General features: G+C 51.4%; 2 protein-coding genes and 1 non-coding gene across 3 annotated transcripts; 1 reads left to right on the top strand and 2 right to left on the bottom strand.

Annotated features, from left to right (window-relative positions):
- Positions 1-938: 938 nt before the first annotated feature.
- Positions 939-2,720, bottom strand: ColSpa_09694 (uncharacterized protein; the record flags this gene model as incomplete). The annotated part of the gene is made up of 1 exon (XM_049275906.1): positions 939-2,720. One exon carries the CDS (start codon positions 2,718-2,720, stop codon positions 939-941), a length of 1,782 nt encoding a protein of 593 aa, XP_049131863.1.
- Positions 2,721-7,454: 4,734 nt separating this feature from the next.
- ColSpa_tRNA_255 lies at positions 7,455-7,567 on the bottom strand. The gene is made up of 2 exons: positions 7,532-7,567; positions 7,455-7,490 (listed from the first exon to the last, which is right to left on the bottom strand). It is a non-coding gene; the product is annotated as a tRNA-Ala (tRNA).
- A 3,543-nt stretch (positions 7,568-11,110) lies between these two features.
- On the top strand, positions 11,111-11,749 carry ColSpa_09693 (cell wall mannoprotein 1; the record flags this gene model as incomplete). The annotated part of the gene is made up of 1 exon (XM_049275905.1): positions 11,111-11,749. One exon carries the CDS (start codon positions 11,111-11,113, stop codon positions 11,747-11,749), a length of 639 nt encoding a protein of 212 aa, XP_049131862.1.
- Between the last annotated feature and the right edge of the window lie 503 nt (positions 11,750-12,252).

Raw genomic sequence — 12,252 nt, 5'->3', positions numbered from 1 at the left:
CTCCCGAAAGCCCGAGATAAGGATTCCCGCGGAGAGAGAGAGATTCAACCGACGATCGCTACCTCCAACGCATGATAGCCGACCGCGGGCCTATCCTGGTGGGCCTGCCGTGAACGGTGAACCAGCATGGAAAGTGTTCTTACGGACAAATTGACATGTCGGTTGGTTCTGCAGTAGCCCATGGCGACGTGGGTCCCATGTCGCAACCATTTACAGATCTTATCTGGACATGCGTTGACTCGAGGGATTGGGGGCGAGATAAAGGCCCAATGAGGAGGCGGAGAGCTAGAGAAAACATAGGTCGGGTTCAAGATTACCGTCACGGCGGATAATGATACTCGGACTCGAGAGGGGTGGTTGTCTTGCAGGGGGGTGAGATGACGATGTTACGCTGGGTGCGCCGCGAAGTTGATAGGAAGGCTTGTTGTGCGGGATGATAAGACGGGAGGCGGGGGCCAAGGCCGGCATCCCTTGCCGGCGAACGCTGTCCGACGACCGGACGTCAGAGCCAATCGATATAATGGCCTGTTCTGCTCCTAGTTTAGCCAAACAAAATATGGCAAAGGGTTCCTCGCTGACTGCCAAGATCTCGAACGGGTATGTTGAGTCCACAATGGAGGCGGGGAAGCCGGGGTCGTTCTTATCACTACCCCAATCGCGGACATGGGAGAGATACCGTAGATGCCCGAAACGATAACAGATTATGGCAAGATTTCGCCATCTGCACTGGATATTCGGTTGTTATGCGACCAAGATCGTGAAGGCGAAGACGAACGTCACTAGTTGTGGTGGTTGCTTACCTGCATGGAGAGTGATGAATGACATGAAAATTTGGGAGGTTTGGCACACAAATTTATCTGCAGGAACATGAGCAGTCAATGCGAGAAAAACCAAACTTTTTTTTATAGATGCTGGACGAGAGTCATGCTCCATGCCCGCTACACAGCTTTCGAAGCGCGAGACTTGTTGTCCCGGTGCCGCCTCTCTTTAGCAGCCGTTTTCCGGCGCTTCATCCACGACTGATTGAGGTTCTTGCGATTGTCCCAGAACCACTTCTGGAAGTCGCCGCCGGGGCCCGCGCTGCCGCTCTCGGCCTCGGCGTTCCGCTCCGCGTTCAACGTAGCCTCGATCTCCTCCCGCGTCTCCTCGTCCTCCTCGTCCTCATCGCCCTCGGCGCCAATGGCCCAAAACGGCTTCGTGTGGTTCGGGTGTGCCGTGTCAGGTGTGGGCGCTGCGCTTCTAACGTTACGCCACTCAAACTCCTGTGCGGTAAAAGGGGTCATGGGAAGCTGGCTGGCCGGTGCGACGTCTTCCTCCTCTTCCAGGTCATCGTTGTCGCCACCGCCGCCGAAGAAGCTGAAAGGCTCCGCCTCCTTGGCCGTTTGGGGGTTTTCACCATCGCCCTGCTTCGGGCGCTTGTAGAGGGCCTCAAGAGGGTGGACCTGGGACGGGGTGGATGGCGGGGGTATCTTAATGGTAAGGCTGACATTGGAGCCAGCGGATCTGGGTCGCGACGCATCGGCGGCCTTGATGGCAGACAGAGGAGTTCCGAATACGGCTTGCTTAGTAGGCTTTGCATCATCGCCCATTTCTTCGTCGTCGTCGTCTGAACCGTTGTCAGAGCTGCTGTCATCAGACGAGGAGCCGCTGCTGCTGGTCGTATCATCTTCTTTGCGCGGCGGTCTCGGCGTCTGCTTCGCGGGTGTCACAGGCGCTGTCCCGACGGGCGTCGCCTTGACCGGTTCCGATTCATCGCCTGAGCTTTCGTCTGAAGAGGTATCCTCATCGGACGACGTGCCGCTGCTGCTTGTGGAATCTTCATCCTGCGGCGGCGGTGTAGGAGCCTTGGCCTTTTTCGATGGCTTGGGTCCTTTGGACTCGGGCACCGGTGCGGTTGCAGTCCTCCTTGTCTTGGGCGGCTCGATAACATTCCCCTCGGCGTCAACCCATCCTTTGCCTTCGATGTACTCGGTTGTGAGCGACTCAGCTGGCGCGGGCTTGGTCGCCTTGAGAAACGTGGGGAACTTTGTCGTCTTCTCGAACTCGTGAATGATAACCTCCCTCGACTTCTTCTTGCGCTTTTTGCGTTCGGTTTCGTCCTCTGGTTCGGTTGTCGCCGGGAGTTGCTTGGCGGGCAGCTTGGTCTTCAGCAGACACTCCTCTTTTTCAGTGTACTTGGATCGCTCCTCGCGCTTCTTGGTCTTGTCCTTCTTCTCCTTCTTTTCCTTGTCCTTCTTGCTCTTCTTCTCCCTTATCTTGGCCTCCTCGGGGACCGTCCATCCTCGCTTGACCTTGCGATCGCGCAGCTGAACACCCTCAACGACATTGTCGTCGCGCTTCTGCCTCTTTCTCTCCTCCTTGTCCTTTGACTTCTTCTTTCGCTTCTTTCCAGTCTCTTCACCTTCGGGGACAGGTGTGTAATCCTCTACCGGGCGAGCCTTGTCGATGCGCATCTTGACCCCTTTCAGCACAGCGCCGTTGAGTTTCTTCTTGAGTTTCTCGGCGTCTGGCTCGGGAAGTTCGACGAAGCCGTAGCGCTTCTCGGGGAAGGTCTCGAGCGTGTGGAAGGAGATGTTACGGGCGTTGGGCAAGGCCGAAGGCGGAACGACAATTTTCAAGAGGTCCTGGTCGAAAGGAGTGATGTGCAACCTCGTGTAGGCGCTGCTGGTGTCAGATGGTCCAGCAGGGTCGGAAGTAGTCGGTGCGCTACTTGCGGTCATCATTAGATATTATCGCGTCGAGGGAAGAGCAAAACGAACAAACTCTTGACGCTGTCTGAGCGTCGTGTGCCCGTCAAAAAATGTCAAGAGAATGGCAGTCGAGCTAATGAAGCTTCACCCAGAGGATTTTGCCGATCCAGTCGAAAACCCTTTGTTGCGCAGGGATTTTTATTGGCCCAGGCATGGGCTTGGCAAGAGCAGTGCATAATACAAAACACTGTGTGTCAGCACTGTCGCAGATAACCCCACCATGGTTGGCTTATGTCATCTCGGCGACCTTTCCCGGACCTAAGTTTCCTGTCATGAACACCAAAGCTTAAGCTATTAACTCTCAAGGATGCTATGCAGATGCACCTCACTTGCAAACTGGGCATGTCGAGCTACCTCTTCCTTGCTTTTCCTGGCTGCTTAATTTGTCTTCTGTGACCCACCAAGCTCCCACAGAACTTCGGTGCAATGCTCAAGCGAGTATTGGCCTAGGTGCCTCACACGATGATCGTACCTGCTCACCATCTACTAATCACCTTCGCCAATAGAGGAAGCCATGCTGAACCTTCCAACAATTTTTCTTCCAGCAGGAGCTACCGTATGGCGATTGTGTATGCCACACAGAATACAATTCATCAGCTCTGCCAATCTCTTCTCTTTGACACCGAACAATATCAACCCTAGTACAACTCGCCACTGTTTTATTATCTTGTCAAGAGCACTCGCCCGCCCTCAGTCTCGTACCCTCGTTCTCTAAGTCAACTGGACCCTTTTCGAAAAGTTTTTCTCTTGAAGTCTCTCACCCTCGTCCCCCAAAAATGGGTGGCGACTCTATTCCTGGCGATGATGACTCCCAAACTATTCGGTCAGCCAGAAGAGCCAGTGTCTCCGTCCACGAGCCTCCTATACTCACGGAGCTGCCAGCAGTATTTCTACCATCATGCAATAACGGAACCGTCATCTACCCGACTACAACGCAGAGGAATCCTAGATACCCCCGACGCGTTTCAGATATTACACCAGCACCACTCACTACGCTCAGTTGTAGCTTGCTCAGCCATGGAGATCCCGAAACCCTGGACTGGGTTCCTCAAGCCAAGGTAGCATTTCGCCGACCCTCTCGATGCATGAGTATGGAGGAGACCGCTGCTCAACCCCACAATCAGCACCCTTCGAAAACCGTCGAGAAAAACTCTGTCAGAAAGAGAAATCTGGCGAGTATGTTTATTCAGGATATTGCTTTTCTCGCCATGATGATGGTATTCTTCAATTTGTTGCTAATCACCTTGAACAGGAAAGAGTTCCGTCGCCGGTGACCCTCTTAGGCTCTCGGCTGCACTCGGATATATTAGACCAGGGCAAACTGCGCCAGCAAATGGATATCAACATGCTTCAACGACGTCATCACGGCCCGATGCGGATATTGCCAGCGTCCTGGATGCCAATTCTGTGTCCCACGATCCACGAAACTTTCAGCTCAAGCAAACTGCAGAGAGCCCAGGACGTTCTGCTTACAGATTATGGGGAAAGACTTATATGCTAACGCAGGGCATCATGGCAAAGGTCCAAAACCACCTTGCTGGGCATCGAAAGGTGGAAAACATCCCACCCGGAGAGACTGACTCATCCGCCATGGTCCCCCTAGAATCTTGTCAATATATCTTTGACGATAGTCTAGTCAAAGACATCGTCAAGATTGTTGTTCAGGAGATGTGCAGGCACGGTCTTAACTTCCAACGCACCACAGTCACCGACCATTATCAAGCGATGGGCAATTCGGCACAGACGTGGCTTTCGAGAAAGCCCTGCTGCCTTGAGGGCGCACTAAAGCCCCATGCCTCAACCGTGGCTGACCCTGCAACCACTATCAGCGAGCCCGAGACGTCTTTCTTTGCTCGAAGCACCTCGGATGGACAAGTTCGCTCAAGAACCAGGTCCCTACAAACACCTATTATGTCCATTATCTGCCGGAAGATAAGCACCGACATCAAATGGGCGGATGACAGGCAGACTGGCGCAACAGATCGGGAACCAGCTTCCGATTTCTCAGGAGTTCCAGTGTACCCCTCATCCCAGTGCAGTTCTTTTATGCTTAGTACATGCACTTCAGATGGGCCTTCTCATAATTCCAGTCCAAGGGTCAACTCCGAGACACCTGACTTTCATGGCTTCTCTCTTAGCCCCCAGAGTGTGTCCGAGAAGGAAATTGTTAAGGGAGTGACCACCAAAACCGATAAGATTAATGACCGCAGAATGGTATCATTCTCAACACTTCCAAAGCGGCATTGCACTAATGAGTGGTTGAGTCCCCCTGCTACATTTCTTACCTGCCAGAATAGCACCAGCATGTATCACCTTGGTATCGACGCAAGACTCGGTAGCATCGCCAACCCTGGTCTCGCCGAAGAACAAGTAGAGGATGTTGGGCCACACCAGAATCTCTTGCAAGGACTTCTCAAATCGAATGCTACCAATTCCTCGCCCAAAGCCCCTGGCGCTGTTGTAGACGTACAATCGTGCAGGCAGAATGCCTTGTGGCTTGCATCAGCCGAGCATGCAACGCGACGTTCTGCTCATTTTGCCGAGCATCTTGATTGGGAGCATTCAGACGACCCAAAGCCTAGCTTCATGCAGAAGATTACTCGAAAGATCAGCTCTGCTTTTCAAGGTCCTGCCATTGGCCGCTCAACCCGCGCACCAGCACCGTCAGAAGTAGATGGTCAATTTTACGACAAGTTCACTGACGCACTTAGTACTAGCCGATCACTCACTGGAAATGAAGGTCGAACCGTTGAATATCTCTCCGAGCCCGAGCCTGACTCCATCTACCAAGCCATGACGTTGCTGAAGCCAGGCAAAACGAAGCCGCAGCGCCGGAACACTTGCTCAGAGGACAATATTCCTCACCTATGTGAGGATGACCTCAACAAATCAGGATTACGTACACGATGTGTTCAAGCGAGTCCCTGAGCTAGTTCAGAGGGGGAGGAGGGTATGATGTGACTGATAAAAAGGAGAAGAAACCAAACACCCTAGATGGTAACTCTCCTCAATTATGACTAACAAGACCACCACCTATAATAAGTTCCATTCACTGTTTAATCTCCAAGAGTGTGTGAACAGCACTTTGACTGTATCTCCTTTCCCTCTCGAGTATGATTCCACTTATGAGTTCTTTTCTTGCCGTTACGGTCGAACTAAGAACAGCTGAGTATCGTTGACTGGCATTGAGGCCTAAGTCTCGCGCCCGAGCCTTCGATTAGCACTGCCCTTAGCTAGACGCCGTAACCGTCCACAGGCACAAGGGAGTTCCGATTCATCATATCACCCTGAATAACAGCACATGCATCTCATTGGGTTTGAGGTAGAAGAAAGCTTCTTAGTCAAAGTGTTTCAGATTCAACAGCCTCAAAGAGAAACGATAAAACATCGCATCGCAAGGGACGACTCATGACCTGTTATGCCACAGTTTCAGTGCCTGCCTGTACCTCAGGTTCGTCCGTTTCTTCCGCTTACGCCCTTAAACTAGATGCCTATCAGATATCGTTAGCCTAAATCTCCACAAGAGACATAGCAGTGACTATGGGTATCAGGTTCGCTTTGAAAGCTCACTTACGACCAAAAGTACGTTTGGAGGCTGAGGTCCCTCAACGTCTTGCGCACTTCACTGAGGAAGACTATAATCTCTACGTCTTTCCTCCCATTACCTCTTTCAGAAGAAAGACTCCGAACTCTTCAAGCCCCAGATCGATGTATTCCAGGTTAGTTGCGCCAACTTCTTTAAGCTTGGGTCCAAGGCCAGCCTCCGATGAGAATAGGCCAGCGTTGCTCGACAACATCGACAACTCCAGCGTCTTTTAGATTGTTGGCGATTCCATGATCACGCGACTGTTTGGCTGTTTTACCAGGCTTATCTGTGGCCTCAAATATAGGTTTATCCCATCTCCTGTAGATGTGGTCCTTGAGCAGGTCGTCTCCGATACTCTGCGAGTGGTCTTCAATATCCAAGTCTTTGATTTCAATGTAACCGCCAGGCTTAAGATGTTGGAAGGCTTGAGCATAGAGCTTGGTCCAATCCGAAACACAGTCTTCCAGATGGCGAACGTAGATGTAGTCAAAACACTTGAGAGGCCAAGTCCACTCTTATTCGAAATGGTCAATTTGGAAGTTGCAGTTGGGCGGAACCCCTCCTGGCTGAATGGGCGATATGTCAATCCCGGTGATTTACGCTGACAGAAAGTCATCGGCAAAATCTCTATGCTCAGTTAGTCACCAAAATTGGTGTTTCTGCAAACCAGCACGTTCGCAGCGGTGGTCTCCGGATGTCAAACCCACATAGCACAAGTAACAAGGGAGTATCTAAATTACGGCAAGCTCTACACAAGACATCAGGGCATAACTTCACTCAGCACAAGCGAAAGAGGATTCATTAGGGCTGCCTGGGTTGTGGCTTAGCATTATGTCCCAGACGAAATTACTAGTAGCTCTAGTGCAGACAGAATACTTAGATGGACGACAGAAATGCCTCTGAACTATTCACACTATTTAAATAGTCCAATGCGGTCATCAGCCCTGGGTGGCTCAACCTCATCAATAGCAGAAACAGGGTAATGGGTCAACCAATGGGATCCGGACCTAAATTTACCAACGCACTCTCTGACGGAAGAACGTGTTGCGCCTATCAATACCACAAAAATCATCAACGGGGGAACAAAGCATCACTATCGCAGCGCGGTGCAAAACGATTGGACACTGTGGGAATTGAACCCACGACCTTTCACAGATCAGCGCATCTGACACTGTTTGACGAGCGCAGAAGAAGATGCGAAGCGAAAATCATACCCCTAGACCAAGCGCCCATTGCTGGATGCTGAGGACTCGCAAACTCCCGGTTTATGTCGGTCGTCAGAAGCCTAGGTGGGGGGAAGAGGGGCTTCTAGTCTTCTACCGGTTACCATCGGCCAACATGCAATGATATTGGTTTCGAGTTACTTGCAACACTCAGGTCTTTGTGTTTGTCTCCCCAAGAGCAACACATCATTCAACTGTTGATCAGATACTGAGGGTGTGCACGTCCAGGTTTGGAAGGCCCGTGGAGGTAGATGTGCTCTTCTTGCTCTTCGCCGTGGCCTGGCATGTCTACTTGGCTCCCAACTCCAACATCAAATCCAGCCTACCGAGCCCCGACAACGGGTTGTTTCGTGCCACATGCTGGTCCTACCAGTATGGCGCAGGCAAGCAGTGTTCTTTCAAAGCAAGCACAGTAAATTCGATTGCGAAAATGGGTTTCCCCAAGTTTTCCTGTCAAGGGATCGGGCAGAGGCGATTAAGGTGAACCCTAATGCAAAGCCGTTGACGCTAAATGTTCCGGCAAGTCTTGTCATCCGGTAGCCTAGTTGCGGGTAGCGTAGCGAGATCTGGGGTTTGTAGTAGGTATCAGCCTGAGTCTCCCAACCCTTTCAGAATCTCCAGTCAATTAGCAGCCGACATGCCGCAAGCTCTCAGCTTATTGGCTCAAAAACTTATTTCCTAACAGAGAAAAACACTACATTCCGTGATCCGAAGCTTTCCCAAATTGATAGCAAAGATTCAGTGGGAGCCAACGGTCCGTAGTGGTTGCGGCGGCAGACTCGACCAATCAAAACATGAACTTCGGAGTTTTGACTCGCGCCTGAGAGTTGCAACCACACCGACCCATTTGAAAGCACGAAGCCTGTTTACATGGACTGTCGGCTCAAGCATGAGACAAACAGCCACACAGCCAGTTCGATCTTGGGTTGCTTTGCTGGTAGTCAATGAGCTGTTCCGGCGAAGTTCCATCGCTATACATGGAAGTCTAGATGATCTGGGAAACCATCTGGTCATGTTCCTTCCTTCCGCATGAGCCCCCACCACGTGGAAAACTTGCACTATCTGTCTTGCACACCACAGCTTATTATCCTGCCGAAGATTCTTCTTATCTTTTGAAAAATCACCAATCTTGCGTCCATTGACATGAGTCGCTAGGCGCCCATGCACCGCACGACTGGGATTTTGCGTCATCAGGGCCAGGAAAGGCTAGCCGGTGGTTTGTTTTAAAAACTGATTGCCGCGGGTCCCCAGTTGCCGGCGTCGCCCCCCCCTGGCGGCTGATAGAATTATGTCTACTGTTCATCTGCGCTGTCAGAGGATTTTGGCAAGCTCTCCTTGTTCCATAGCATCAGATACTGCTTTTGTACACTGTTCTTTCCTAAACCGTCTTAAAGTCAAGAAGTCGACGGAAGATTCCTGCCTAGTGACTTCGGCAGATAATGAATGAAAGAAGTTACTGGATTGAAAAGACTGTCTTTGCCCAAGTATGTTGTCGTTAGAGCGTATGTTGCCGATAACATCGTGAATCTTGGGAGAAAACATCGGCAAGGTAACTATAGCAGAGGATGCGCAATTTCCTCTTGCGATGAAACCGCAATCGGGCTCTTGCAGCGTCATATTAAATGCGTCGAAGGGCTTAAGGTCATGCGCTCTGAGTTTGGATGGCATATTGGCACTCTGGTGTTACTAACTATCATCCCGGGATTCCACGGGATTTTCCGACAGCAAAACGCCGATGGACAGAAACCAGAATTCTCCAACTTCCAATCTTCTACAATGACTTCGTTTGCTCAAGACAGCTACGAAAAAACGGAAAACACCAGATCGTGTTGTGAGTTGGACTCTGTATCGACTAATGGAGAGTATAACTCGAGGGGGGCGGTTGTGCAAAGCATGCGGGTCGGCCGTTTCAAGATTATAGCATCTCGTCGATAACGATCAGGTCTGGTAGATTGTGGCGTATGAGCGAGTGCGAGCAAAAGTTGTGGCAAGGTATGTCTGCGTTTGATGAAGCCAGCAGCACTGTAATTGGCCACTGCGGATGTGATCTTGAACAGAGCACGTGTGTTGCTTCCACACTTGATGCATCGACACGATCCTTGGAATTGGCACAAGTAGCGCTGCACCCGATGGGCCTTGCACCATCTCAGCATGACTATTTCCGACTAGGGCTAATGCGATCCCCCAGATTTTTGATCTACAAACCGTTCGCTGACAGTAAGGTTTTTCGATTACCGACCCGGATGATCTTTCATGCTGGGTCATACTATAATGGTATCATGAGGCGCTGAAAATGACTGGCCTTAACCCTGTGATGGGATGGAGGGCTGGCGGGGTGAAGCAGACACGAGCTACCTGTATCTAGTCATACATGGGATATCCGATGACGCTGGCAGGACAATCCAGGCGTATAAGCTGTTGGGACATATAGCAGGCGAGTCCACCCACTTAGCTCCCAGGACACCTCCAGGGAGGGGTAGCTGCTAATATGTCAAGAGGTTAAGCGAGTGCGAATGACCAGGGTTGAGGATCCCAAGCCAGGACCCGGCAGCCTGGCGACCAGCCCCTTCAGGCCGTTTGACAGCCCAGCCGCTATCACGAGCGCGATGACAGTGTGGATTGTGCCGAGGGACCATCCGGTTCAGCCTGGCAGTTTGGCAGCTTTCTGGCGCTTGTTTGACATGGCTTTCTGAGAAAACAGGACAACAACGACCCTTCGTGCTTTGCGATTGGTCTGGCATGAGATCAACTCTGTGGGAAGTTTCGACTGAATGGCGGCCGGTCCGCGCCACAAAGCGTTTCAGCTCTGATACCAGAATCATACTAGCCTACTGGCTCCCTGAATTAATCAACGGCCTGTGCCCTTTGCAGGTCGCACAGCAAGTAATAGAGTTCCGACTGGGCCAGCTTGATTGGGTTCCCCCACATTTCAACACTCTCCCCGTTCATGAGCTTATTCCGAGAATCTCGTTAAGATTGCTGCAGGGCTAACGGCGTTCCAAAGAAGTTTTCTCAGCTCTCGCATCAATGGCAGGGTTTATCCCATCAGATGTACATGTCATCCCACGCCGTTATACCATTCACAACTCGGATGAGTTCTCACATCACCCTCATTGAGTGACGGCTAGCATCCGGAGCCTGCTTCGTAGGCCAACTCAAAAACGCACGTGTGTCAAGATGCCCCAAAAGAGTCCTATTAGAGGCCCTCATGCGGTCAGGGTGAACACCAAGAGGCTTCTTTGCGTCTCATTACCCAAAAAGGAAACTCCCAGGAGAAAAGTAGTTGTAGGCCACACACACACTCTAAGCAGAAACATCACTGCCCTAGTGCGTCCGAAAATGGAAAGTTAGGGGAGAAAAACAGATGCAGAATAGCAATTTCCAGTTCGATCCAGATTTTGATAAATCGAGCAAAGGCGCCACACCACTTCCCGTTCTGGCTTTCGTTCGACGTCGTTCTCTCCACTATTCAAGCCCATCTCCTTCGCGCCAACGATCACTTTAAGTCAATATTATTCCTGTTTAGTAGTATTTTAATATCCTCCAGCAAAATGCACGGGTCTCAGGTTCTTCTCGTCGCCCTCCAGGCGTGGGCGATCGCCGCTGGTCCTGTCCTTGTACCTCGCCAAAAAGATGTCATCACTGGTGCTCTTGGAATGGTTCAAAGCTCACTTAAGCAGCTCGACACGGCTGTCAACAAACTCAGCGCGACCGATGCCAACTCTGCCGTCGGCGTTCTCAACGCGGCCCAGGGCGCGCAATCCATGATCGAGAAGGCCACAAGCCAGATCTCGAATGCTGATAACTTGGGTCTCTTCGGAGCCCTTGGACTTCAACAGACGGCCACTGATCTTGTCGGTCAAGTTCAGACCACCCTCGGCGACCTCGAGAAGAAGAAGCCCGTATTCGACCAGCTTGGCGTCACTTCTGTAGTATCGGACGCTCTTCAGCAACAAAAGTCAGGCAGCGGTCAGCTCGGTGATATGCTCCTTAGCAAGGTTCCGGCCATCGCGCGCCCGATCGCTCAGAAGAGCACCGGCCAGCTCACTGAAGCTATCGACAGTGCCATCGCGACATTTAAGAAGCCAGCTGCTGCCAAGCCTGCAGCTCCTGCAGCCCCTGCCAAGCCTCCTGCGGCTCCTGCGGCTCCTGCAGTCGCTGCAGCCGCTGCAGCGGCAGCGGCAGCATAGTTGGAGAAAACTACGATGGCTGCGCTGGGTCTCGCGGCAGGACTATGGTCTTGTAGAAGGCAACGGGAACGGGGATGAGGTTTCTCAACGGGGCGAGGAAGACTGATGGCAGATGGAAGTGGATGGTAAGAGCGTAGCTAGGAAAGCAGGGTTGGGTAATCGATTTCGAATTCACGCAAGTTTCTCGTGAGAATGGTAGCCTCTCTCGTATTCACTACATGATTACATGAATTTTCTATGTCTAAAACAGCTAACTATCTCGAAGTAATTCAAAAAGTTATCAGAGAGAAAGAGTATGCCGTAAAACTGTGAAAGCCGTGCGGCTAAGATCTGTGTCTTGCCAATAAGTTCTTTATGACAGTCACGATTGCGTTGAATCATGCATATGTCATTGGGGCGCAAATCTTGCGGCTTTTATGGCGCATGAGCTCAAGAGACATGTACAGATCCAGGCTTAAGGGAACGACATCATAGGAAGTCCAAATGCAAAAATAATTCTGCTG

Source organism: Colletotrichum spaethianum (genome assembly GCF_022836535.1).
Source record: "Colletotrichum spaethianum MAFF 239500 DNA, contig30, whole genome shotgun sequence".
Taxonomy (NCBI): domain Eukaryota; kingdom Fungi; phylum Ascomycota; class Sordariomycetes; order Glomerellales; family Glomerellaceae; genus Colletotrichum; species Colletotrichum spaethianum.
This window is presented reverse-complemented; position numbering and strand designations above follow the sequence as displayed.